General features: G+C 43.0%; 2 protein-coding genes across 3 annotated transcripts in view; one reads left to right on the forward strand and one right to left on the reverse strand.

The window, feature by feature from the left end:
• Positions 1 to 312: 312 nt before the first annotated feature.
• Positions 313 to 2,266, reverse strand: TUG1 (taurine up-regulated 1; the record flags this gene model as incomplete). The annotated part of the gene is made up of 1 exon (XM_050806906.1): positions 313 to 2,266. A coding segment is annotated over one exon (474 nt), but the record flags the coding sequence as incomplete, so codon positions are not given.
• Positions 2,267 to 2,525: 259 nt separating this feature from the next.
• MORC2 (MORC family CW-type zinc finger 2) overlaps positions 2,526 to 27,966 on the forward strand; it is a 41,703-nt gene continuing 16,262 nt past the window's right edge. For both annotated transcript variants that reach the window (XM_050806691.1, XM_050806692.1), the window contains exons 1-6: positions 2,526 to 3,786; positions 12,552 to 12,605; positions 14,441 to 14,475; positions 20,854 to 20,922; positions 21,461 to 21,551; positions 24,787 to 24,895. In XM_050806691.1, coding sequence (XP_050662648.1) covers positions 3,719 to 3,786; positions 12,552 to 12,605; positions 14,441 to 14,475; positions 20,854 to 20,922; positions 21,461 to 21,551; positions 24,787 to 24,895 — 426 coding nt within the window. In that variant the 5' untranslated portion in view covers positions 2,526 to 3,718. The remainder of the gene's footprint in view (positions 3,787 to 12,551; positions 12,606 to 14,440; positions 14,476 to 20,853; positions 20,923 to 21,460; positions 21,552 to 24,786; positions 24,896 to 27,966) is intronic.

The following is a 27,966-nucleotide window of genomic DNA, read 5'->3' on the forward strand; positions in this document are numbered from 1 at the left end:
TGTTCCTGCCACATCCCGATAAGCTCTTTCGGGTTCCAAGTCCAGTTCTTGAAAATCTGGAAATCTGGAGTCCACGGCTGTGGCTACACTGAAAGTTATCTGCTCCAACTATTGTAGAACACTGTAGTGAAATCTTTTCAACCTCCAATCCTGGACATCTCATGTTTTGCCACAGAATTTCAAGCTTTGAGTTCCAGTTGTTTTTTTTCCTCCTTTCTGCTGAGGAAAGCATCTTATCACCACAGTCTTAAGAGTCTTTTGAGGTACATCCAGATTTAATTACAAAAGAGCAAAAAGACCAACACTTTTTTCCTCCAAAACAGTCATTTCTCTGGAAGTGAGATTATTTGTCTCTGCCCTTTAGGAAAAGGGAATAGTCAATTGATTTTTTCAGACATTTGAATGAAATAGCATAACCGGCTAACATCTAATCAGACAAAATACACTTAAATGTGTTTGTGTTCACTTGCTTAGGGCTGTACCACTCGGTGAGCACCACTCCACAAAACGAAAATGTTTGAAATCCAATTGTTCAAACATTTTTATAGTGTTTGTTGGATAATGGCCTGAAATTTGATAAAAGCAGCTGACAATTAACAAAGAAGCAAAAACTAGCATCTTGGACATCTTAGTATTACACTTGCAAGCAATTAGAACACAAGGAGGGCCAAGGTTAAAAAGTTAAGCTTTGAATCACTTCCAAATCTACTGATTTTGAGGTTCCGCAGTAGTTCTAACAAAACTTTTCAGAGAATGTTAACCTTCGATTAAGAAAGAAAAAAACCCCAAACATCTTCAGGAATTCCATGCCAGGTACAGTCTCTTCCAGTGAGCCCACTTGCTAAAAGTCCACGTGCACCATTAATTAGCTGGGCTTGGCAGCACCATGTGAAAAGAAGCCTATTCACCACCAACCACACAGACTAGACACGTAAAGTAGGATCAAGTAACGGATGACAACCATGGTCATGGAATATGGTCAATGAGAGTCAGAAAGGTAGTCAGGCACCGGTACAAGCAGCAGAAAAAAGTTGCCGGGCCAAAGATTAAATAGGCTTATTTAAATAGGATGCTACAGAACACATCCACTCCTAATTGCAGCTGCTTTACACTGGGTGCCATTGTACCATATGCATCAGCCACCCTTCAGGCACCCCATGGTGAAAGAAAAGGATTCAGAATAGAAGCTAAGCAGGGGACTGTTGTTACCCCGAATATCCATTATGCATAGAAACAGCTCACATATCCCAGGGACTCAAACAGGGGCTTCAAATTGGTTGTGAAGGGTCCCAAATGACATCTAGGCCTCAGTTTCCTCTCTGTAGCATAAAGAAATTGTGATTTTTAACTCTTGTGGGTCACAGCCCCCTTGGAAAACTTGCTAGCGATGGATCATCATTCCCCTAAAACGCACATTCCCACAAATTCCCATCATTCCCCCAAACCACACATTCCCACAATTTCAGGGAGTTTGGGGATCCCCAACTCCAATCCAAGGTTTCCAGGTTCAAAACCCAAGGATTGGGGAACTGCTAAGTTTTCTTACAACTCAAAAAAAAATACAAACAATAACCATCCTTTACGTACACCCACGCTTTAGAGTTTACAAAGCGCTTTCAACCCCACACACATTGATAGGCAGAGGAGGAAACTGAGGCGCAGAAAAATTACAGAGTGACTCGCCTAAGGTCACTCCGCCAGCTGGTGGCTAGGCCCGGAAGCAAACCCACCTCTTCCGACTCCGGAGCTCGTCTCCCCACCCCGGGGCTGCCGCCAGAGCTCCCGCCCCTCACTAAGGCGGCATAAGAAGGAAAAGGCAAAGTAGAAATCCCACAACCAACCATCCTCCGGCCCCCTCCTGCCCCCCCAACTGGGTCCTTGCAGGCCCCGAAGGGTGGCGCCAGGCCTCCAAGCCGGCCCCGGCCACCCCCGCCTCCCCGGCCGCTCCAAATCCCGCGGCCGCTGCCGCCGCCGCCTCCCCCGGAGCGGGGCGGAGCAGCTGCCCGCCGCCGCCGACCACCCGGACGACTCCTCGTCGAATCGCAAACGCATAGGCCGCCGCCCGAGTTCTGCGTACGAGAAGAAAGACGCGGCGCGAGCGCCAACGGCCACCGGGCGCGCGCCGCGGCGGCCGGGCCTGCGCCCCAAGAGCTGGATGCCAGAGCAGGAGAAAGAGCCGCCAACCGATCGCTCGATCGACCGCACGCCCGTTCCTTCGCCCTACCAGACCCGGGAGGGGGGGAGGGCGCGCCAGGGCTTCTTCGAGTTAGGGGCCTGACTCCCCGGCGACGAGACAAGATGGCTCCTCCGGTCCGCACCGCAGCTACCGTCCCGGCTGCGTCGCTCGGCCCGCCCCCGGTACTGTTTCTTTAAATGGCGGAGAGGGTCAGGAAAGCAGGAAGAGAGGCTCACGCTCTCACGTGACAGGGGCGGGACCGGCCAACCAAGATCCGGTCACATGGGGACACGCAGTCCGCCAATCAGGAGGCTGTACATCAGGGCGGGGGCGGGAGGAGCTGCAGCTTTGTGATTGGCTGAATGCTCCGCTGAGGCCTCGGGGGCTTGGGGCGTCGGGGAGTGTGCGAGGTGGCCGGGGCTGTGTGCACTAGCGGAGACAAAGCGGTGTCTGTGGTGTCTGTGACGGCGGCGGCAGAACAGCTCTAAACGCCGAATTTCGTGTTGCTGAGTCCTGTCACCATCTCATCTAGCGCGGCGCGCGGGCGGCGGCGGAGGCAGCGGCGGCGGCGGCGGAGGCGGCAGCAGCAGCACATGGTTCCAAGAGCGCGCTGCGGCTGTTGGGTTCCAATTCCGCGGGGAGGGACAAAGGCAGTTGTGAAATCCGGGTAGTGCCCGGTCAGGTGGTGCGCTCGCCACTGCCCTCGATCCGGTCCTTGAAAACCGGGAGTAGCTCCTCTTCGTGAGGAGGCTGCCACGGGACCGAGGCCCGGGAAGAGCCTGGGAGGCTGAGGCTGTTGTCTGAGGGACGTGGGGGCAGGGCGCGGCCTGCCCGAGGTGCTGTGGGCGGGTCATTTGTGAGGTGTTTTTGTGGGCCAAGTGTGAGGTAATCTGACCCCCACCCTGAACTGGGTTTGGTCAGGCTTTGAAAAAAGAAGGCTTTGAAAAAAGAAGTCGTCAGTGCCTAGGAACTTTTTCAGTTGGGAGGTGGTGAAGCTGCAACTTGCGCCGTATAACACTCCATCGAGATCTTGGTCGCCGGTCTTGGGCCTGTTTAAGAATCCTGGCATCACGTGTGGCGAAGACATGGCTGATCAGTTTTCTGACAGAAGTGGGTAAATTTCCGGATTGGTAAATTTCCTGACAGGAAATTTCAGGGAACCAAAAAAGGCTCGAAGAACATGAAGATGGAGCAGTCATAAACCGCCCACTCAAGGACCATCTCCTTCAGGACCATCCGCACGAGACTCAGATTGTCTGAACTGAGCTATCACAACTTAATGCTAAAAGCTCCTTAAAACTACAGATTTATGACATAGTTCCTTCCAAAATATTACATCGTAATCATTGAGAAGATTAAAAAAAACACTTGAAGGAATTGTAGTTTTAAACATCTCTTTGCATATATTTTGGATAGTTACTAGGTTACTTTTAACTGTCATTAAGGAGCACAGACTTACTGAAGCTTTACTGGACGGAATCCTGGGAAACTGATTTCATTATAAGGTTATATTTCCCAGTTAGTGGAGACCTCATTGCAGTCATGGCTTTCACAAATTACAGCAGTCTGAATCGAGCCCAGCTAACCTTTGAATATCTGCACACAAATTCGTAAGTATCCTTTAGGTGCCACTGAGGTAACCAGTAACTCGTTCCGTGATATTATATGGAAATCGTTTCCCCAGAAAATTTTGCTTTTTTGCTTTTTGAGATGTATCCCACTGGAGTGAAATGTATCACTGGATATCTTGAGCTCTGTATTGAAGAACTGAGATCAGTGAAATACTAGTTGCTAATCCAGAAGAATCTGATTTTTGTTTATTGGATCAAAATTTTCTAAATGCAAACTTTAGTTATTTGAAGTCAATATGTTGAGTTGTTTCATTCAAGTGTTTATAGGAATCCAACAAGTACTACTCTATTGGATCGCCAAGTGTTGGACTATTTTAGTATCAGCCGTTTCCCCTCTCTAGTGACAACGTCCTAAACAGTTAGGTTTATAGCAAGTATTTACTTTCTAACAAGAAAACAGAAGACATTTAAATGACAACTTTCAAGAAGAAAATTTTTATTTTTTCAGCAGTTGGCTTTATCTTCCTGGCAAAGTGCTCCCTACATCCAATATTATTTGTATATGCTAAGCAGGAAACGACAACTTGTTTATATCTCGATTTAGATAGTCTTTCCCCAGAATTTCCACAGAAACATACAGTGTTCATGGTTCTTGAGTTCATGAAGGAGTAATCTCATCACTCCAACATGGTCTGAAATGTTGCAGGTTTAATCCATAATGCCCACTCTCTTGGAGGTTGTCCAGTAGAGTCAAAACTTCTTTAGTGTTTTAAATACATTCACCTGTTACTTTTGAGATGAAGGTAAGTGTTCTACCATTCTAGTACCTGGAGAGGAGATGAGCAGCTACATGAATGGTCCAGTCTCTGAAGAACCCCCTTCAGAGGAGAGTATAGACTTCCATTATGTAGTAATAGTACAATGGTTTTTAGCTTTTTATGGAAAAGACAACATGTTTGTGATACCATAATGTCTGTAATATTTTTGCTATTTTTCCTTTAAAGGGAATAAAATTTTGCCACGTAGTGAAGCAAATTGTCAAATGGTGAGAGCCTGGTCTTATTTTGCTTAGGAAGTTTGTTATTTTTTTGAGAGATGGAGTCTTGCTCTGTTGCCCAGGCTAGAGTGCAGTGGTGCAGCTCACTGCAACCTTCACCTCCCAGGTTCAAACGATTCTCCTGCCTCAGCTTCCCAAGTAGCTGGGACTACAGGCATGCACCACCACACCCAGCTAATTTTTGTATTTTTTTTTAGTAGAGATGGGGTTTCACTATATGTTGGCCAGGCTGGTCTCAAACTCCTGACTTCAGGTGATCCACCTGCCTTGGCCTCCCAAAGTGCTGGGATTACAGGCGTGAGCCACCATGGCCGGCCTGTAGCAGTCACCTAGGCTGAATTCTCACACTTAAGTATGATGGCCCTGAAACACAGTTAGGTGAGGTTGCTGATTAGTGATTATTCAGCTAGCATAGCCTTGGGAAAAACCTTTAGTGTCCTTTTTAATATTTGAACTGCCATATTAAGAACAAGCAGTTGAAGGACACTTAAATGTTCCTGGATGACTGTGTTTGATAAATGGTTATCTCAGCTCTGAATTTTGGAATGATGGCAAGTCTGGAATTACAGATATTATGATAATCTTGGAAGACCATGAACTGGACTTCAGAATTTGAGTTCTTGTTCCAGCTTCACCAAAGACTTTATGGGATGATAATAGTAACAACAGTTAATTGCTTCATGCCAGTCACTATTTTAAACATTGTCCAAAGCAATCTTTACAGGAAGCCTTTGGGGTAAGGATTATTCCTATTTTGTATTTGAGGAAACTGAGGTTCAAAGAGATTAAATTACATGGTAATGGCTATATAGCTGCTAAGTGGCAGACTTAAACGGTGCCAAGATTTAAGTCAGTAAGATTTATCTGACTACCATAGTTGGTGCTTTTAACCATGAGGCAGTGCCTACTTTAGTCAGTTTTACCTTCAAGAGCCTATTTGCTTGTCTGTAAAGCAAAGGGCTTACTTCACAGTTTGAAAGTCTTCAATTTTAGTTTATCTCAATGAACCTCTAAGGACTCTGGGATATTTCTCCCTTCTTTTTTTCCCCTTTGCTATTTTATAGTTTATTAATGATAGATACTTGGCAGTGCCAAGGAAAAGAAAGAAACCAGTTAAGTCATTTGTTTTAAGTTGGGGAATTTTCTGGGACTTTGACTTACCCATGTTGAACTGGAACCACCTGCTTGCATGAACATTTGAGGGTTGGAGTATCATTTTGGAAGCTCTGGAATTTCTTACCTGGATCACAAATTCGACCTTAGAAGTTGTTCTACTTTTTGATGTATTAGTCCTACCAGAAGAAAGTATAAACCCTAAACCAACAAGATAAGTTTTTTATTTCTAATTTCAGGAGATTTTTAAAACATTGTGGTGACCTAATTGAAAGTTCATTTATACAGAAAATAAATTTTAAAATTCTCACATGAGGTGACTTGTAGCTCATAAAGATGAAAGATGAACCACCTCTGTGTAAAGTGGTTCAATAAGTCATTTTCAGAGAAGGGAAGATTTGTCTCTGTCTTCTCCTTTGTTCTGTTAAAATCTTAGGAACACGAGACCATTTCATGGTGTCTGACATGTACAGTATTGTGAATTAGGAAATAAATGGTCCTTTGCTTACTCATCATTTAATGTAGACTTACAAGCAGTGACCAGACGAGCAGGGTGGAAATCAGTGTAGTGCAGTGAAAAGACCATGTGCTTGCAAACCAGCCAAACCTGGACTTGACTGTTTCCTGGCTCTGTCTTTGGGCAGGTCAACTTCTTGAATCTCAGTTTCTTCATCTATAAAATGGGGCTAATCTGACAGTTTTTACGAGGATTATGTAAAATGATGTTTATAAAGTTCTTAGCTCATACGGTGATACACAGTAAACATTGTGTGAATGGTGAGTGTTACTCTATAATATTAGTTTATATAAACCAGAAGTTGGTCAGTGTGGTGGCAACTTGTTTGGTGCTAGTCATTAGGCAGATCAGTTCTTACTAAATTCTGGAGCATCTATTGGAGACAACATCTCTCTTTTTTTTGTATCAGGTCTTTGATAACTTTTGATGGTTATTCTCTTGGTTACATCAGCTTTATAAGGCTTAACGCAGGCCTGGGAAATAAATTCTCATGATAACCTGAAAGTCTTGAGCTAATTTAGTATCAGATGTTGCTAGTATGAGATGATAAAAGTTAGGGTTTTTAAGTAAAAGGAGTTTTATGCTGTTACTTCTCTTTGGTGGTGGGTTTTGTGACTGTTACTTCAGATGTAGTGGGGGTAGTGATGTTCCTTTGGCATAAGATGCGTATATTAAGTCACCTTGTTTGCAGTACTGCTAAGTGGTCTGATAGAGCAGGATGCTTAGATATAAGATGTCTGCTATTTATTTTTGTTGGCACATTTAGTCACTTAACATCTTGGGCATATATTTCTGTTTTTTTTTTTTTAATGGAGTCTTGCTCTGTCACCCAGGCTGGAGTGCAGTGGTACCATCTCAGCTCACTGCAACCTCTGCCTCCCGGGTTCAAGTGATTGTCCTCCCTCAGCCTTCCAAGTAGCTGGGACTGCAGGCGTGTGCCACCACACCCAGCTAATTTTTTGTATTTTTAGTAGAGACGGGATTTCACTGTGTTAGCCAGGATAGTCTCGATCTCTTGACCTCATGATCTGCCTGCCTCAGCCTCCCAAAGTGCTGGGATTACAGATGTGAGCCACTGCACCCGGCCCTATTTCTGAATTTTATGGGTATGTGAAGTGAATGTAGAGGAGCCTGGCAACTCAGAGGCTTAGCTTACTTATTACTTTAAGCCTGTTGAGTAAGCTCATACCTTAAATATATTAAAGCCGTTTAAATGTAAAATGGTTGCTCCAGAATTTCTTAGCTTTATTTTCTAGCAATTAAGGCAATTAACTATTGTCAGCACGTCTAGGATTTTAGCAGAAGCTATCACTGTGTGATGGGCCTATGGATGATCTATTGGTTTACATTCAGGATGAGTATAAATAGGGAGACCATTTTCCTTACATAACAAGCTAATTTACACGTGAATTTGTCCCTGGAAATGCTAAGCTGCAAACTATACTGTGACACAATTGATATAAAAGCCGTGATCAGCCAGGCGCAGTGGCTCATGCCTATAATCCCAGCACTTTGGAAGGCTGAGGCGGGCGGATCACTTGAGGCCAGGAGTTCTAGACCAGCCTGGCCAACGTGGTGAAACCCCATTGCTATTAAAGACACAAAAAATTAGCTGGGCATGGTAGCTTTTGCCTGTAATCCCAGCTACTCGGGAGTCTGAGGCAGAAGAATCACTTGAACCAGGAGGCAGAGGTTGTGGTGAGTTGAGATCATGCTACTTCTCTCCAGTCGGGGCAACAGAGCAAGACTCCATCTCTCAAAAAAAAAAAAAAAAAAAAAAAAAAGCCATAATCAGTTGAAAGTGAACACATTTTTAAAAAATCTTTGTCTTTTTCCAGTTGACTTTTATTGGATCACATGCAAAGGATGTTTAGGTCTGTGAAGAAAAGAATTTTGATATTTATTCTATCCCAAATGCTAGCTAGCAATGAGTATACTCTTGGAATGTTATTTGGGAAAGAAGAATTTATGCAGTTGGTATAATTTTGATTCTTACGATTTTAAGAAATATTTAGAACTCGATTTTAGCATCTAGAAGATCTATCTTTAATCAGTTGGAGGTCTGGAAGAGATTCTGAGTATTATCTCTTGACTTTACCAACAGTGATCACAAAAGCCCTTTTTTATGGTACATACTGCCATCACAAAAGTACCCTTTGGCTACATTGTAAAGGGTACTATTAGCTTATCTGAAATATGTATGCATGGAACAGCATTGAGACTGTGTGGAACAGCAAAGACCATTTAGAATTTTTTTTTTTTTTTGAGACAGGGTCTGGCTCTTTCACCCAGGTTGGTGTGCAATGGCGTGATCTTGGCTCACTGCTACCTTCACTTCTTAGGCTCAACCCATCTTCCCACCTCAGCCTTCCAAGTAGCTGGAACTACAGGTGTACACCACCACACCTGGCTAATTTATTTTACTTTTTGTAGAGACGGGGGTTTCGCCCTGTTGCCCAGGCTGGTTTCAAATTCCTGGGCTCAAGGCATCTGCTGGCCTGGGCAAAGTGCCAGGATTACAGGTGTGAGCCACTGCACCCTGCCCATTTAGAATTTTTTGAAAGCTCTAAATATGCAAGGCACATTTCTTTGTTTCTTTTCTTTTTTTTTTTTTTTTTTGAGACGGAGTTTTGCTCTTCTTGTCCAGGCTGGAGTACAATGGCGCGATCTCACAATGTCGGCTCACTGCATGCAACCTCCGCCTCCCGGGTTCAAGCAATTCTCCTGCCTCAACCTCCCAAGTAACTAGGATTACAGGTGTCTGCCACCACACATAATTTTTTTTGTAATTTTAGTAGAGACAGGGTTTCACCATGTTGGCCAGGCTGGTCTCAAACTCCTGACCTCAGGTGATCCACCCACCTCAGCCTCCCAAAGTGCTGGGATTGTAGGTGTGAACCACTATGCAAGGCACATTTCCGAGCACTGTGTGGCAGGTGCTTTGTGCTTGCCCTTTTGAGATCTGCTTATTTGATTCTAAATTTCTCATTCTTGTGGGATGCTATCAGAAAATATGTATTGCTAAGAAGCAGTTGCGATTTCTGTTTTGGTTTTCTTGTCCTAATGGCAGAGGGTATCAAAATTAGTTTTCCAGATTATTCATATTGACCATTCTCACTGCCAAAGACTGGAAACTTCATTATTTATTCTGAAGTTAGTACATTCTGATGCAAGATGTGGTCTCATGCTTACTATGGTTGTGCTCTTGTGTTTTTCTGGTAGCTGTGTTTTTGAGATTCCTTGATTTACATTAAAAGTACAAACTCATGTTGAAATGAGAAGTATTGGGATAAAATTGGTTATTTTATATTTCTATATAACAATCCTCAAAATTAAAAATATTTAGGGTATATAAAATGAATTCACTTTGTAAGTTTCTAAGTCACTTCAGCATTTGATAGGAAAATGACTGGTTGAAAGTTTGAGAACCAATATTAGATTCACTTTTAACCAACATTACCTTTGGCAAGTCACCTTAATTTTTAAGCTTATTTCTCCCTATTTGGTGGGGTAGTTTACAGAATACTTTTTGTTTATTCAGTTGGTAATTTGAAGAATTTAAAGTGATAATTCTAGAGACATAAATATTTTTTGTTCTTTAATTTTTTTTTTTTTAATTTTTACTGAGGGGGCACAAGACAGATGTTTTAAATAATTAAACATATGGGCCGGGCACGGTGGCTCACACCTGTGATTCCAGCACTTTGGGAGGCTGAGGCGGGTGGATCACCTGAGGTCAGGAGTTCAAGAGCAGCCTGGCCAACTTGGTGAAACCCTGTCTCTACTAAAAATATTTAAAAAGTTAGCCGGGCATGGTGGCAGGCGCCTGTAATCCCAGCTACTCAGTAGGCTGAGGCAGAAGAATTGCTTGAACCCTGGAGGCGGAGGTTGCGGTGAGCCGAGATCGCACTGCTTGTACTCCAGCCTGGACAACACAGTGAGACAAAACAAAAAAACCATATGGCTGTTTTATGCACTTTTTTTTTTTTTTTTTTTTAGAAATCTGTCTTTACCGTCTGGGCACAGTGGCTCACGGCTGTAATCCCAACACTTTGGGAGGCCAAGGCGGGTGGATCACCCGAGGTTCGGAGTTCAAGACCAGCCTGACCAACATGGAGAAATCCCATCTCTACTAAAAATACAAAAAAATTAACTGGGCATGGTGACCCATGCTTGTAATACCAGCTACTCAGGAGGCTGAGGCAGGAGAATCGCTTGAACCTGGGAGGCAGAGGTGGCAGTGAGCAGAGATTGTGCCATTGCACTCCAGCCTGGGCAACAAGAGCGAAACTCCATCTCAAAAAAAAAAAAAAAAAAAAAAAAAAAAAAAAAAGAAATCTGTCTTTTCCATGTAGTATAATTAATTAGATTTTATCCAGAAGAATTTGAGCTCTTATTTCCTAGGTGAATTGATGATAAAATTTCTTTTGGTTATAGCATATTTATCAGTGTTGCCTTTGGATTAGCAACATATATATTCACTGATCTTCAGGGGGAAAGGTCTTCCTATAATTCCATGAAGTGATAGCTTAATTCAAAATTTGCATTTGTAGGCCGGGTGCGGTGGCTCAGGTCCGTAATCCCAGCACTTTGGGTGTCTGAGGCAGGCAGATCATCTGAGGTCAGGAGTTTGAGACCAGCCTGGCCGACATAGTGAAACCCCCTCTCTACTAAAAATATGAAATTAGCCAGGTGTGGTGGTGCATGCCTGTAATCCCAGCTATTCTGGAGGCCAAGGCAGGAGAATCACTTGAACCCGGGAGGTGGAGGTTGCAGTGAGCCAAGATTGAGCCATCGCACTCCAGCCTGGGCAACAAAAGCAAAACTCTGTTTCAAAAAAAGAATAATAATAAAATAAAAAATTGCATTTGAAAAATTTGGAGTTACTTGAGGAGGAAAAAACAATATTCCTGGAGAGTTTAGTTATGGATATTTAATAAATGTTTTACATTTTGTTTACAGTATGGTAAGTGATTAGAGATCCTAGATGCTGGTTATTTAATATTGATATATTTCATTTTAAAATTTTTACTTTAACTGAAAATTGGCTTAAACTTTTTACTTTGGCTGAAACTGTATGCAAAAAAAGTTGGAGTAACATGGATATTTTAAAATTGATGGTCATGTATTATATGGGTTAATTTTGTATTTTCTCTAATCAAAAGTCAAGTTTTTTTTTTTTTTAGGTGATTCTATGTGGACACATCCTAATTTGATATCTCATGAGGACTGTTGTGGAAAAGACCACAAATTAAACAGTATAAATTGCACATGCTCAATGTATAACTTGTTAGCATTTTGTTTTACCAATACTTGTGTGTCATCTACAAGTGAAAAAAGGAAACTGATACACTTTTGTGTAATCTATAAGCAAAAATATCCCATTTGAAAGAGAAGGAAAAGAGAATAACTGATTTTATGACTTTCTCAGATTTTGACTAAACGAGAACATTCTCTCCATTAAAGAAAGTAATCCAAGACCTTTTCCAACAATTCCTTCTAGGATGACAGGAACTTGCTTGGTGTGGTCACCTAGGGCCCCTGTTAACATTAACCCCTTCAAGGAGGGGAACCAGTGGTCATCTCCTCTGGGAGGCTGCTTAAAGTTTGGATTGAGTAAATACACAGTTAACCATGTTATTCAAAACTTACTATATTCCAGCCTGAGTGACAAGAACGAGAACCTGTCTCAAAGAAAAAACAAAAAATTCAATATGTCTGCATAAGATATATCCTTACAATTCTTGCTCTGAGATACACAGAAACTGACCACTGGTTAAGGCAATGAAAAATAAAATATACAGGCATTTTTCTAGGCAGAATATGAATAGTGAAAAACACTTTTAGCAGTTACTACACGTAGGACTCTCTCAATGCTTCAGGGTGGGTTTCCCAACTCAAAATAGGAAGAATAAACATTTCTGAATAGATGGCAGGACTTGATAAAGATTAACACTTTGGGAGCTCTGGAAAGCCTTGAGTACTATAAATCAACAATGTGAATGGTGGTTTTAAGATTTTTTCAAAAAACAAATATTGTATAACCATGGCTTTTTATTAGGAATTATAACTTCAACTCATAATTCTTTTGCTGACTTTTAGTATTTATCATTTCAGAACCACTCATGAATTCTTGTTTGGTGCTCTTGCTGAACTGGTTGATAATGCAAGGTATGTAGTCTTCAGGCATACAATCTGTGCTTGAAGTGGAAACACTTTAGGTAGCTGTGACCTTTGCTTTCTGAAGACTTGAGAGGAAGACATTTCTGTAGCATGTAGACATTCTGTAACTCCTAAGAGGCCTCTTACTGAAAAAAAATATTTTTAATAGCACATTGCTTGATACCTTCCACTTTCTTACTTAAATTCACTAATTGTTCTTTGTATTCTAGCCTAAAAATAGTGAATTATCACCTCCAAAACCACTTCCCTTGTGTATTAGAGCAAGATAATTGTAGTAAAATGCAGGGAATTAAGATGGACACTTAGGAATCATATTAATGGGACAGGCAGTCTCTGATTTAATTTGTGCTACCAGGATAGTACGCCATCTAATGTCTTTAAAACTATGCTAAAGTTCTGTGTCTTCTCAAATTGTATGTTTGTCAGATAACTAAATGATCACAGTGTCTTTCATTGTTAGCAGCTGTGCTTGGAAGGAATCATTGGTCAGCACTGTCTTATACTGAGTTCTTAGTGATAGAAACATATAAATGTTACTGTGTAAGACTGAATAGAAGTTTGGGTTAATTCTGATATAAATCCAAGTCCATATCAAGATTCTGTTTATAATTAGGAAAATATTGTCTCAGTCTTACTCCTGAATGCAAATGTAAAATTCAGACATGTCATTTACTGACCAGGTTTTGATGACTAATGAAGGAAGAAGAGGATGAAAATTGACAGCAGAAGTACTTTCAAACAGATCTCCAGTTAATGTGCTTGCTGATAATTTCCTGTTTACCTCTGTCTATACAATAAACTTATTCTAATTACTTTTGTTATTGTTATTAGCTCGACTGCTCATGGAAGTGTGCTAGTTGTTTAACCAGAAAACTCCCATTTTTTTTCAATCCTGGTTGACTCGTCATTTTTCCATTCAATTAAAAAATATAGGTTAATGGAACTATGTTTGAATTTGCCACTTGTTAATTTAGTGAGACCATGATGTGCAGTGGCAGGCTGCTTTTTTGTGTATCATATGGTAAAATAGAGATTCTTAGAAGTACGTGTTCCTACTTGTGTATACATTTGGCCAGTATCTCTCATATTTGAAAATGTTTTAGATATTCGAGAATAGGTATATGTAGAGCTGCACGGATTTTTTGCACGTAAAACCAATGAAACGGTTTCATTTTCTTTGCCTGCATTGGCAGAATTGGACTAAATTACTTCTGAGCCTTTATGGAAGTCTTCATTGATAACTGAATCTGTATGACTTCAGCCAATGGTTGGAGTCTAATGGGGCAGGGGTATCCCAGCTTCCTTTTAAGGTTAGGGAGGTTAAGATTATGGGCTCAGGAATTGGTCTGCTGACTGCGGTGGTATACCACGAGATGATTTTTCACAGGTTTTGTGGGAGATTATTGTTTTCCTTTTTTCTTAAAATCTTGATGAGAAGAAAAAATGGACAAGTTATTGGAACATCTTTTTATGATTGCAATCAAATGAGTGAGAAAAACATATATTTGAATCATTTTTTAGGGTATAAAGGGAAATATTCTTGATTATCCTATAGATGTTTTTACCACAAAATCAGGGTTAAAAAAAAATATCCAGGCCCCATGTCATGTGATTATAGTAATTTGGGGCTTTGGAAATGTTTTACAAGTATATAAAGAAAATTGTGTTGTCAAGTATAAAAGTAAAAAAATTCTAAATGTATATAGAATTTCTGTATGGCTTCCTGAAAACAGACTCGAAATACTCTGCATTCTACTCAAATCACTATGCATTTTGATGGTTGATATTTCATATTAATTCACGTGATTCTTTTAACTTTGCAGAGATGCTGATGCCACCAGAATAGATATTTATGCAGGTAAGTCAGGCTTTAGTCCTTCTAATGTCTAGTTCATCTTAATGCATTTATTACTGTGCCTAAGAAGAATCAAGTTGGAAATAACTGGATTCTGGAGCCTGGGAAGATGGCATGATTATTCCAGGTCATAGGTAGAAAAGGGGCAGCCGTAGTCAGGTATGGTCAGCTCTGGTCAGGCATAGAAACCAAGAATACTAGTTTCGAGAAACTAACACAAGGTATCCAAATCTGTGCAAATAGCTACCGGTAGAGTTATGGAAGTGATGGAGTAGAACAGTAGAGAGTGAAATGACTAAGTTATTTTACTGGTGGGAGTTAATAGGTGAATGAGGTTTGTGGTACCGGCAGCCAAGGAGAGATCTTGTTGGAGGCCACTTTGTTTTGAACTCTTGGTGAGCACTCGTCTCAACTTGGAGAATTGCTGGTATCAGTTGCAGCAAATACCAGTAACTGGATTGGCTCTGAGGTTTGCTGAGTTGTTCTCAGAGGTGTCAGGAGGGAAGGCTGCTTGGCTTGGAATTTACACCTGTCAGCATCCTATTTCATTTTGCTTATTTGGCTCTGCTGTTTTGTAGTAAGATCTCCTTTTCCTAGAGTAAGTGCAACAGTCATTGGCCTTTTAATTAATTAATTAACTAATTAATTTTAATAGTTTGCTTTCTGCCTGGTATTTGTACTGGCACCTTTTTTACTCATTTGAATACTAAAAATTTGAAAGCAGAATGGAGGAAGACAGCTTTTTTTTTTTTTTTTTTTTTTTTTTGAGAGGGAGTCTTACCCAGTCGCCCAGGCTAGAGTGTGGTGGCACATCTTGGCTCACTGCAACTTCCTTCTCCCAGGTTCAAGCGATTCTCTGGTGTCAGCCTCCCAAGTAGCTGGGATTACAGGCACCCACCGCCACGCCCAGCTAATTTTTTATATTTTTAGTAGAGACAGGGTTTCACCATGTTGGCCAGGCTGGTCTCAAACTCCTGACCTCAGGTGATCTGCCCGCCTCGGCCTCCCAAAGTGCTGGGATTACAGGCGTGAGCCACCCACACCTGGCCGGAAGACAGCTTTTAAATACAGTTTGACTTGTATGATGTGTTTTTTTTCTGACAGACTTTTTTGAAATCCTCTGAAATGTGTGAGGTGATATTTTGAGTAGCATGGACTAGGTTCTGAAAAGTGTGTATGTTTATATGGGAATGAAATAACCCCTCTCATGGACCCTTTTGATGAATGGGAACAAGCACACAACTAAGTAGTAATTCTCAGAACCACTAATGTCATATAATTATGAAGAATCTGCTCCAGATTTGATGAATTTCTCATGTCTGCTATACTTTGGAGCAAAGAAAATCCTCAGAGCAGCTCAAAGTCAGCCGTACTGCTTCAATTCTGAAAGCCTTTTGTTCAAAATGCTCCGCCAAAGTGGTGAAAATAAGGCTTCTTTTCTTTCTAGAAGAAAGTAACAGGAAATAGGGGCACATAGGTAAAGAATGTTAGAAGATGATTACTAAATGCTCAGGCCAGGGCTGGGCGTGGTGGCTCAACGCCTGTAATCCCAGCAGTTTGGGAAGCGGAGGTGGGCAGAACACCTGAGGTCGGGAGTTTGAGACCAGCCTGACCAACATGGGGAAAACCCCATCTCTACCAAAAATACAGAATTAGCCAGGCATAATGGTACATGCCTGTAATCCCAGCTACTTGGGAGGCTGAGGCAGGAGAATCACTTAAACCCAGGAGGTGGAGGTTGCCATGATTGCACCATTGCACTCCAGCCTGTGCAACAAGAGCGAAGCTCCATCTCAAAAAAAATAAAATAAAATAAAAAAATAAAAAAAATTTAAAAAGTGCTCAGGCCAGATGGAGGTGCCTCTCCAAGCTAAAGCTTGTATCTTACATCTGAGTGTGCTTTCTCAGGAGTGGCAACAGCTACCGCTGAAAAAATAGGGCTCATTTAATCAATGCACAGATGATAAAGCAGAGAATGGGCCTCTTCTTCAAGTGATGCTGAAGGTACAAATCATAACAGTCAAGTCTTCTTGGAAGACGTTTTTTAAAAAAAGATCATCTCTGCTCTCTCCTACTACACTTGGTGGGTGAATTTCAGTAAGGAAATTTAGTTCCTGACACTCAGAATGAAGTTGGATCTCAATTTGAATGAAAAGGACCCAGTGTCTTTATTGTGTGCTCAGTACAACTCCTGTTATGCTTTGGGAAAAGTCCAGGGAGGATGAGATGGGGGTCTTTGCTTTAAGAACTTAGTTTTTAATTGGAGAGACAATTAGTGCACTACAGATAATTGGAGAACAATAACTAGATCTTGAGGGAACAGTCAAGACAGTTAAGGATTAAATGGTGTGATAGAAGCACTAAGCACCATAGCATTTTGGAAAAAGACTTGATTTACTTCAAGTACCAGGAGACTGGGATTCTTGGCTGAGGGATCTTTAACCCTACACTTTTCTACGACAGGGCCTTATTAACACATTCAACAGGAGAAATAAATCATCAGTGGAATCTTTTTTTTTTTTTTTTACCCAGGCTGGAATGCAGTGTGCTATCTAGGCTCACTGCAACCTCTGCCTCTCGGGCTCAAGTGATCCTCCTACTTCAGCCTCCCGAGCAGCTGGAACTACAGGCGCACACCATCATGCCTGGTTAATTTTTATATACATATTTTTTCACCATGTTGCCCCGGCTGGTCTCAAACTCCTGAGCTCAAGTAATCCGACTGCCTCGGCCCCCCACAAAGTGCTGGACTTACAGGCTGAGCCAATGCGCGTGGCCAGTAATAATCTTAATACTATAAAGTTCTTGTTGGTAGTTCACGGGGGAAAGTATTTTCTTATCTCCACTTCTGAAACTAAATTGATAACTGGACTTGGAAATCTTCCCAAACATCAGATGTAGTTTGAAGTTACCACAAAGTCACATTTTAAGGACTGTTTTTAAACCTAAAAAGGGCAAAAAAGGAGCCAGCCTCTCAAAGTGTAGAGGTGTTCATTTACCCAAAGCATATTATTATTAGTTGGATTATTATTATTATAGACCATAATATGCCTGTCATAAGCAGACTGTTTTTGTTGACTTTCTTGACCTTCTAGGGTAGGTAGTGCCACCTCCTTGGAAGAAAGATCCTTTTTGTGATGCCAGGGCAATGATTAACACATGGAAAATTGGAGCAAATGAAACTGCAATTAATACTGCTCAAACAGATGGCAGAGTATGACGAAAAACTTGGATGTCATTTTATTACAGCCTCTCCTAGGGACACCATTATTTTATCACCTTTGACTTTTGGATGTATAGCTCCATTTGACATCTCTTGTCTTTTCCTGCTTGCTTTCTTTATTCTTCCCAGGGGGAGTTAGATGAGGAATGTCTGGCTTGGAGAAGCCAGACTTGGCCATGTTGGGAGATGTACAGACTTTCAGATTGGCTCTGACAGTCTTACAGAGCTGTTCCCAGGATATGAAGCACAACTGCAAAGCAGGCAGTTCGGCTTTGCCTTCTCTGTCTTGCTTTCAAGATGTGTGATGGGAGGCAGGGAACATACAACCTCCAGCTGTTTAGACTCTTCTTCATCCAGAATTCCCCCTCCTTTATCTTTGGAGGCTTCAGATATCACTTAGTTGACTGATTAAATATCAGGTGATAGGAATCTTTCTCTATGGTGGAATATATGAGGAGATAGTTTTGAGCAAGGAAGCCTTCAAGTTCTTGCTTGCTCTAGTTTAGTGCTTCTCAAAGGGTGGTCCACCCACGGACGTTGTCAATATCGTCTTGGAACTTGTTAGAAATGCAAATGCCCCACCTCAGACCTACCTAGACTCTCCAAGGGGAGCCCAGAATCTGTATTTTCATAAGCTCTTTGGATAATTCTTAGCCATACTACATTTTGCTCTAGCCAATACTTTTCTCAGCTTCCTTCAGCTTAAACCCTCCTCTCCTTTACTTCCTAGCTTATCTGCTGCAGGCAGTAGAATCCATTAGACTGTAAGCTCTGTGAAGACAGTGATCCCATCTGTATTATTCACTGCCCATGTCCTCATCATAACCAGGCACAGAAGAGCTGATCACTTAAGTAGTCATTAAACAAACAAGTGATTGGCGTAAGCATTAGAACAAGGTGAAGAGACCACACTGTCTGTTTACAGTTGAAGAAGTCAATGCTGTCTTAGTCTTGTTCCTGAGGCAGTATTGCATGTGACCATGGACCTAGACACTACTAGCCATTTACAGGCTGTCAGTTATACTATGTAGCCAGGAGGATCCCCCTAGTGTCATCTCTTAACCCTTTAAACTACACAAAAAAGCTTTGAAATGAAGTCCTTGAGCCAGAAAAGGATGCCAGCCCCACTGTTAAGTGATGATTGTGTGCTAAAGCAGCCTGAGAGTTCTGTCCTAACACAAGGGCCTAGAAAGTAACTTCTTAGGCAGTGTCCAAAGAATGCCAGTAGTCCTTGGAACTTTTCAGAGGTGCTTCACTTGAATCAATTTCTAGATCCCAAAGCAGAGTCTTCATGCACATTTTATGACTGTAGTGTACCGCAAATGGCTCTTGGCTAGGTTTAGAATGCTGCTTTTACCATTCTCTGTATCTGACCCAGTTTGAGTCTCCATATGACACTTGGTGTCCTCCAGATGGAAATTTTGAAGCTTTTTGGACTTTTAGTGTACTTGTTCTTGATTGCCACATCTCATTTGGATTCTCCAAACTCTGATTAGAGGCACTGCCACCAGGATAAATTTTATCTAACCAATAGTACCTCCAGGAAGATCCTCACCCTTGTACTTTCAAGAAGCACTTGTGATTAATGTTCAGCTTCCTGAACACTGAGTGGTACTTGAAAATCTCTGTGGTTTATAGCCTTGCTGAAGCTACTCTGGAGGCTGAGGCAAGAGACTCGCTTGAACCTGGGAGGCAGAGGTTGCAGTGAGTTGAGATCATGCCATTGCACTCCAGCCTGGGTGACAGAGTAAGACTCCATCTCAAAAAAAAAAAAAAAAAAAAAAAAAAAAAAGGCATTTTAGCATTTTAATTTACGTTAATAGTCTGTTTAACTGGGGACCGTCCCTACTCACTTGAATTTTTAGCCTGAAGAAAGGACAAAGAGCATTTAAAACAGATTTCTCAGCTTAGATAGTTGTACAAAATTGGTGAACTGAAGCTTGGGGGAGATTAAAAAATCATCAGGGACCAGGCTCCAGAGCAGCCTTGGGCTTACCCCTGTAGTACCTTACACAGACCTCTTTCCTCTTAGAAATGCTACCTTTGTCCCCGTGCCAGTCAGTAGACTGAACAGCATCTATATGGGAAGTTGACTTGCTTGGCTTGTGTGGGTCTCCTGCCTATACCTCTGCGTCACATCCTTCTCTTCTTCATGTCTGCCAACTTCCTTGATTCCAAGGCTGGTTTCTCTTTTGCTCACCTAGTCCTCATCATTGGGACAAAAGGCACCTTGGAAACTAGTATAGCCTGTTTCCATATTTGGGAATCGCTTCTCCATTGACCATGACATGCTTGGACCCAGGCCACTTTCAGTTACCACTTGCTGCTGCAGAAGACAACTGCTCAGAGAAGAGGTTCTTTTCCCTGGAATGGCAACCATAGTTTATTGTGTTCCTTTTCTGTTGGCCAGGAAACCCCGCCACAGCTGCTGTGCATCTTACTGTCAAAGGACCATTCCCTCTTCCCATCAGGCAGGTCCAGCTAGGAACCAGGCACCTCCCACTGCACCATGCGCCTTCTCACTATTGGGTTGGGAGCCCTTTCAAGGACCATAGCTAGCAGGGGATATGACAGTAAATGCAGATAGCCCAGAATGCCAGTCAACCTGGGGATGGTCATGTATAGACACAGTATTTCATCTTTTAGATAGCAGCTTCCACTGCTGTGCCCATACCATGTCTGGTTTCATCACTTTGAAGGCTACCCCAGACTTAATTCACAAAGGAGGCATCCTGTTGAGTTTGAGCAGTATTGATAAGGTACGGGGTATAGTAGTTGGAGTACTTTAGTGCTTGGGGTCTATGGCATAGGGCAGAAGTGATAGTAATCCAGGTGGAGCCAGCAGAAGGATAGGATGATTGAGATATGTGTGAGGTATGTGCATATTCAGTGGTGGCAGGTGTGATTAGATGCTAGACCAGATATTCCTGCCTTCATAGATTCTCCCAAGCTTTGTCATGAACTAGAAAGCATTGGAGAACCTTGGATGGGAATTTGCAATCTTAAGGACCCTGAAGTTTAATTCACACTAGTGTAGAAGCTTAGGCTTGACCTGACCTTTTTGGACCAAGCTTCACATTGATCTGCCTTCTGATCATAGGCATGTTGCTACCCTCTCGTGGGTAATGGCCCAGTAATGGCAGCTGCTTCTTTTACAGAAAGACGAGAGGACCTTCGAGGAGGATTTATGCTTTGCTTTTTGGATGATGGAGCAGGAATGGATCCAAGTAAGTGATGAGATTGTTGTTTTGTGTGGGGGGTGGAGGGGTGGCGATGTAACCATTTTTACAAAATACTTATTATGTGAACTTGTTTTTCTGTTGCCTGCAATGTTATGTCTAGAAGATCTACCTGGGGAGTAAGAAGTCTGTTGCAACATCTCAGGCTTAATTCTATTAATGTATTTGCCAGGTCTTGTCTTAACATGGAAGATAGGATCTGAAAGGCAATCTTAAGTCAATCAGATTACCTGTCTCTTGGCGTTGTATTTATCAGCTTGCACAACATTCTCGAGCTGGAACTACGGAGGCCTCCCCTAGCTGTCTTACCACATTCTGGGAATAGAACATAGGTCACAGTGATGGAGGTATCGACAGGCCAGGCAAAGCTGTGCCTCCATTTGCTTCATGGTAGTGAATTTCCTTGGAGAGAGGTTTTCAGTAGACACACACCCTGCTTGGATTTAACAAGGCTCAGACCTTTGACTTTGAGGACCCCGGGAAAGAAATGCAAACTTTTCACTTTCTCTTGTGTCTGCCCTTTCAGGTGATGCTGCCAGTGTGATCCAGTTTGGAAAGTCGGCCAAGCGAACACCTGAGTCCACTCAGATTGGGCAGTACGGGAATGGGTTAAAATCGTAGGTATATTAGAAGCTTGTCACAGGGCTCAAACAAAATCCAGCAGTGCTGTCCTGCTTCTCTTAGATAAAAACTTTCCTTCTCCTTGTCCGTCTTTTGACTGTAATTCTGGAACTGGAAGAAAGTCAGAAAGTGTGGTTTTTGGAGTAGCTTACCAGCTGTTCCCAGGTGAGTTTGCTCCATAGATTGAAAAGTATGAACATCCAAAAACAGGGCAGGAGAGGCTGTACGTTTCTCTTGGCACTGTGCTCTAGAACTGCACCTGTCCTGTTGAAAATTCTTATTTTTACCATGTAGTTAAGGATGTGAGTGATTCTCTTGTGGTGTTGGGATGTATCTGAGATGATGAAGGGGTCGCCTTACTGTGCAGCTGTGTTCCCTGAGCACCTGCTACATGTCATGCTTTGTGCCAGGCACTGGGGATCCAGGGTAAGGAAGAGAGATGTGAGCCCTCGGTCCCAGAGGATGCTAAATGTACTGCAAGGCCCGTATAGCAGGGTCCTACCTAATGTCCTCAAATCCCATGGGACTTTTTCTTAGCCTTGGTTCCCACTTGGTTAGTGTTTGGAATGTGTTGTTCTGGTTTTGAGTGAAGCCCCAAGAGAAAGGTTTCTATTTCTGAAATGCTCACTTCCAGCTGTACATACCTTTGGATGGAATAAGATTTAGTGGAATTGGAGTTTGTGCAAATGGAATTGTGAGTCACGTTTCCAGTCTTGCTGTGGAAACGTGTTGTGTTTGAGGGAGGGTGGTGGTTTGATCAGTCAGCAGCATCAGTTGGGCCTTATGTGCAGTGTGCTTTGGGTGTATGGAGAAGAAAGAGAGTACATCCGAAGAAAGCAGGACCTGGTACCTGGACTTTGTGATTTTTCTTTCAGGGCAGGAACCAAATGGTAATAACAGATCCTTATCATGTGCCAGGCACTGTAATCATGTGCCAGGCACACGAATGATCTCATTTAATCCTCATGATAGCCCTATGAGGTTGTAGGTACTATTATTCTCATTTTCAGATGAAGAAATTGAGGTTTATAGGGGTGAAGTTACTTTCCCAAAGACATAAAAATGCCTATGTGTAGAGCGCTAGGGTAGAAACCAGGTCTTTCTGACTGCAAAATGGAGCTGCTGTGCATTTCACTTAAATGACAAACTAAGGTTCAAATCTCACTTCAGCTACTACGTCTCTAAGCCTCAGCTTCCTCCTTTGTAAATTGAGATGATAATGCATGCCAAGTAGGTTAATAATTACATGCTATTGTTGCTGTGAGAGCCTGGTTTCTGCCTTTATTTCTCCTCCTGTGATGTTTCCATGACAGATTGCTGGCCTGATTCATTGGATCTGGGTAGGGGCTAGGAATCTGTTTTTCACAGATGAAATGAATCACCTGTAATCATATGATTCTGATGCAGGTGATCTAAATCCCCCAAAACTGAGGTCTCTTAGAATCAGGGGAGGCCCTGACTTTTCATCTAGATTGTAGGTCAGCCTCCTCCTACCTGGTTCTGTCAGTTCTGTGGCCTCAGGCAAGCCATTTCACCTCTCTGAATGTCTGTTTCTTAATGGCCTCAGGCAAGCCATTTCACTTTCCTGAATGTCTGTTTCTTTATCTAGAAAATGGGGTTCTAATCTCTGACATTGTCCTTTCAGAGTGAGGTTCTGAAGCAAATGAAATGTGACTCTGAAAGTGGTTAGCAGACTGGGAAGGAAAGTGTATAGAAGTTGAGAGTGTTATTAGCATATTTCAGGGGAAGACTTTTGTGAAGGTCCCATTGAGATGGAGCCATCTAGTGTTCAGAGTAGACAATCAAATCATCTTGAAACCAGTTCAGAAGTTAAGTTTCAGGAGAAGGTGATTTGTGGGGAGAATAGGGCCGAGAAGCAAGGAAGCCAGTAGAGAAGTGATGTTTGGGCCTTTTGGTATTCAGAGGCTAAGGTCAGAATCAAAGACAGAAGGAAGATAGAGGCACAAAGTGAGAGTTTTTGCCAAATTAGGGCAAGGGCATGCTTTGACAGAAGGCAAGATAACGTGCCTTACTTGCTCCCCATATGCTTTAGAGAAGGAGGAGGAGGTGGTGTGTGAAATTGTCAGGGCAAGGAGCATTGCCAGCACTTTGGGTACTGGAGGAGGAGAACTAGGACTTGGCAGCCCCCAGGGTATCTTTGAATAGTGTCCTGGGAGTTTTCCTGAGTGGGGAAATGGGGCATGACATTCATTTGTGTGCTTGGCATGCCAGTCTGGTTTGTATTGGTACACAGAAGAGAGTAATGAGGCTTTCCACCTCCATCATCTCCCTGGAGTGTTATGAAGACTAATGAGATAATAGCCATAAAGCCCCAGAAGCTGCTGGAAGAAAGGAGCTGAACAGCCCCATTGTTCAGAGAGCAGTCCCCGTGCTGGTGCTTCACACTTCTGCCCTGCCCTGCATTGCCTGGAAAGGCCTGTCTCTGCCTGCCCCTTAGCTGGCTTAACGTGGCCAAACAGAGGAAGGAAGCAGTTGATTCCATTCAGGCTTTTGCCTTTTGGAAATCAGCCTCAAGGCACAGTTCCCAGAAACCAGTTGCATCCAAAAGCAGGGAGCTGCCTGTGTCATAATGAGCTTGAGGTGGCAAAACAATTCTGGGACAGGAGATAGCTCTAGTTATTGGACATGAGCTGAGCTAATTACAGGCATCCTTGAATCCTGGCGGTCAAGAATTATATTTTATTAGCTGCGCCTTGGGTTCATACTGGCGTTTTTTCAGGCTTGTGAGTATAGGCACTGGGCTTTTCACTTGACAGTGCTGCTGCTGTTTCGTGAATGGAGGGGAGTTTGTGTCAGCTGAGGAAGGACATGGTGGGAACTGGGTGTGGTCAGCATGGAAGATGACGTGTTGAGGGTACCAGCTACTAAAGTCTGATGGTGGTACAGTCAGAGGGCACAGCACCTGTTGTGGCTGGGATGAACCCAGAGCTCAAAGACAGCAGGGTTACTCTTTAGTGTTGTGGCAGGGAGTGAGACTAACCTGGGGCTCGTGGTCTGCCATGAGCCTGCCCTAGAAGGGTGGTGAGAGAACCCTGTATGGTGTGGTTGAGAAAGTTGTAAGTAAAGACTAAGGAGTTACAGGCCTGTGGAAAAGCAGAGCAAGGAGTGTTGGGGGATGGAGAGGGAATAAGGGCTAGGGAACTCAGTGCACAGTCCTGGGACCTGGGGAGGCCTTTAGGAGAGAATAACATATTTCTGCTTCCTTTTCAGGGGCTCAATGCGCATTGGGAAGGATTTTATCCTGTTCACCAAGAAGGAAGACACCATGACCTGCCTCTTCCTGTCTCGCACCTTTCATGAGGAAGAAGGCATTGATGAAGTAGGTCCCATCCTCATGGTCTGAATCACCAGTCCCCATTTCCTGAGTATCCGCAGGCAGTTTTCATAGGTTGTTTGCAATGCTAGACTCTTTGGGGTTGCAGGATTGGAGCACATTCCCCCAACTGTTACTCAGTTAGCTGGCTGGATGAATTGGTTGAGGGGTTAAGGTAGATAACTTTAATGTGAGAGGAAGCAAAATCTCAGAGCACTTCAGAGAACAACTGTTGTTGATAATGAGACTGTCAAGTGGCAGGAATTAAGAGTTGGATTTGCAGCTCCTCTAGATCTGCCACTTGAATTCCATCTTGGGGGGAGTGTTACCGTGGAGAATTGTTTTATCAGGGGAAGTATTTTGGGCTTCCCTGGTCGTGTGTCTTTCCTATTTGATGGTGATTTTGTGGAATGTGCTATTAGCTCATTTTCCTTTTGAGAAAATGTGTTACTCTATGTCAGAAACTATGACTCAGATACCTAGAGAGAGCCTGGGCAGGTAGTAAAGCAGGTGAGTGTATGGAAAACAGGAAAATAGAGCTGATGCTCTGGGTCTCACCTTGGGAATAGCTGCTACACAGCCCCAGTGATTATTGCTATGCTGGAAGGAAGGACTAATGAATCCAGAATATTCTGAGTTTAAATCATTTTGGTAATTGACTGTGTAAGCTAAACACATATTTGGCTGATTGTCCTTGTGGCTCAGATATCTACAGAGCTGTTTCTGGTGAGGTCTGTGCCCCATCATTGTCGGGGATCAGGGCAGCTCTGTGGTCTAGCCAGCCTCAGACTGGGCTCTTATCTCCTTTCTTATTTAAGACATGGAGGCCAGGGCTTGAAGGAAGGGGGCTAAGAGGTTCTGTAGAAAGAAATCCACAACTTCCACAGAAGCAGGTAGTTTAATTCAAACTTACAATTTAATTCATCTGTGTTGATTAGCTGTGATGAAACTTGTTCTGGTTCTGTTTAGATCTGAGCCTTAATCATAGCAAACTTATTCAGGTAGGGAATGGTAGGCCTTCCATCATTACATAGCAAGCCAGTGGGTTTGTTTGCATTTTTGGTGTGGTATGTGAGTTCATTCTGCATACTTGAGAGAAGCGTGGCAGCTGGAAAGAGCAGGCTTCTAGGAGAAGTAGGACAGGAAAATACAGCCTGGGTTGGGGTTTTCAGGAATGTTTCCTGATATAGGACTGAGGATGGTGACAGGAGGGTATAGAAGTCAGTAGAAGCAGCCTGCTTAAGGCCCTGAGGGCTGTGGGAGGGGACTTGGCTGCAGGGCCACCTGGAGAAAGGTGGTGGCCTTTGAAGATCAAAGAGGGCCAAGTTAGGCTCGACCTCAGGGCCTTGATGAATGTGTGGGGCTTTATTAAACAAGGATATGCCAGTATCAGATTCTTTTAAGAAGGTCCATGTGGCGATTGTGTGGTGATTGGGTTGGAAAGGTTAGGGTGAGTGTTGAAGTGTTCCAGTTGAGAGGCCCAGGCTCTGTGTAGCTTGGTGGTACTCGCCCAAGGGAGGTGAGAGAAATACATGGAGTTTCCATCTCCTTAGGATGTGGGACCCACAGATTTGATGATTGATTGATTAGTAGAAGGCGAAAGTGAAGGGTAGGAGTCATGGATGACTCATAGGTTCTGCTGTGGCAGTTGGGGAGTGGGGTCTCTGGAGTTGGGAAGAATGAAGAGGGGAAGTATGGAGGGGAAGAGTAAGTTTCTTCTGGACATGCAAAGTGAAGTCTGGGTCTGGCGTTTGGGTGAAGTCTTGGGGCTTCAGGATTCTTGGTAGCAAATGAGGTCACCTAATGGAGATAATAGAGTGAGAAGAGGACCTGGGACCCAGAGCATGCCAATATCTAAAGGTCGGGGAGAGGAGAAGAGGGCCAAAGGGACAAAGGGGTAGCCAGAAAGGTAAGAAGAAAACTGGGCAAGTGGTACCATTGAAACTAAAGGAGAAGTGTTCCTGAGGGGAGGGATGGGGTGCCCATGGGAGTGAACGCCAATGTTTAAAGTGATGCCATTGTCACCTGGGACTGCTGTGAAGAATGGGAGGCGTAGAGTGAGGTACAGGTTTATAGAACACAAATGGAACTCAGTTCCCCTGGTGGAGAGGCTAGGTTGAGATTTTTTTCCTTACTTGGTGCTAGAAGGTCGCTATTTTGGACTGGACTCTAGTGCAAACTCAGCCAAGATTTCAAAATAAGATCATTTTCAGCTGAGGAGGAATGTGTCCAGACCAGCCCTTGGGTTGAATACTTGCAGCACAAAGCTTCTTAGAAACCAGCAAAATGGGCTGGGCGCGGTGGCTGACGCCTATAATCCCAGCACTTTGGGAGGCCGAGGCGGGCAGATCACGCAGTCAAGACCAGCCTGACCAATATGGTGAAACCCCGTCTCTACTAAAAATACAAAAATTAGCAGGGCATGGCAGTGTACGCCTAGTCCCAGCTACTTGGGAGGCTGAGGCAGGAGAATCACTTGAACCCGGGAGGCGAAGGTTGTAGTGATCCGAGATCATGCCATTGCACTCCAGCCTGGGCAACAAGAGCAAGAATCCGTCTCAAAAAAAAAAAAAACCGGCAAAATGTCTCAGACTCTTAACGGTTTATCACCCCAGCACTTGTTACAGAGTCCCTTTTTCCAAAGGGTTTGAACCCCTGAGGTGCCTAGCCTGGCTTGCTCTGCAGAGCTCTGCAAGGTCTGCGGCCTCATAACCACGGAGGGAGGAGCCTCTTGGGAAGTGGCATATGAGGTTGGGTTTTTGAAGAAAGAGTAGGATTTTTTAAAACATCACTTAGACATTATTAAAATTAAATTCCACATAAATGGAAGAGAGTATTGAAATATTTGTGCAGTTCAGAGGACAATTTTAAAGCCAACACCTGTGTTGCCACCATCACAGACTGATGTTAGAAGTGTCCTGTGTGCCCTCATCAGTCATTTCTTGTTGTGCCCCTGAAGGAACTGTCTTCAGGTAACTTTTGTGATAATGATTTCTTTCGTTTTCACTATAGTTTATCACCCTTGTATGCATTCTTAAATAATAGTTTAGTTTTGCCTATTTGTGAATTTTTTAGAA

Source organism: Macaca thibetana, chromosome 10 (assembly GCF_024542745.1).
Source record: "Macaca thibetana thibetana isolate TM-01 chromosome 10, ASM2454274v1, whole genome shotgun sequence".
Taxonomy (NCBI): domain Eukaryota; kingdom Metazoa; phylum Chordata; class Mammalia; order Primates; family Cercopithecidae; genus Macaca; species Macaca thibetana.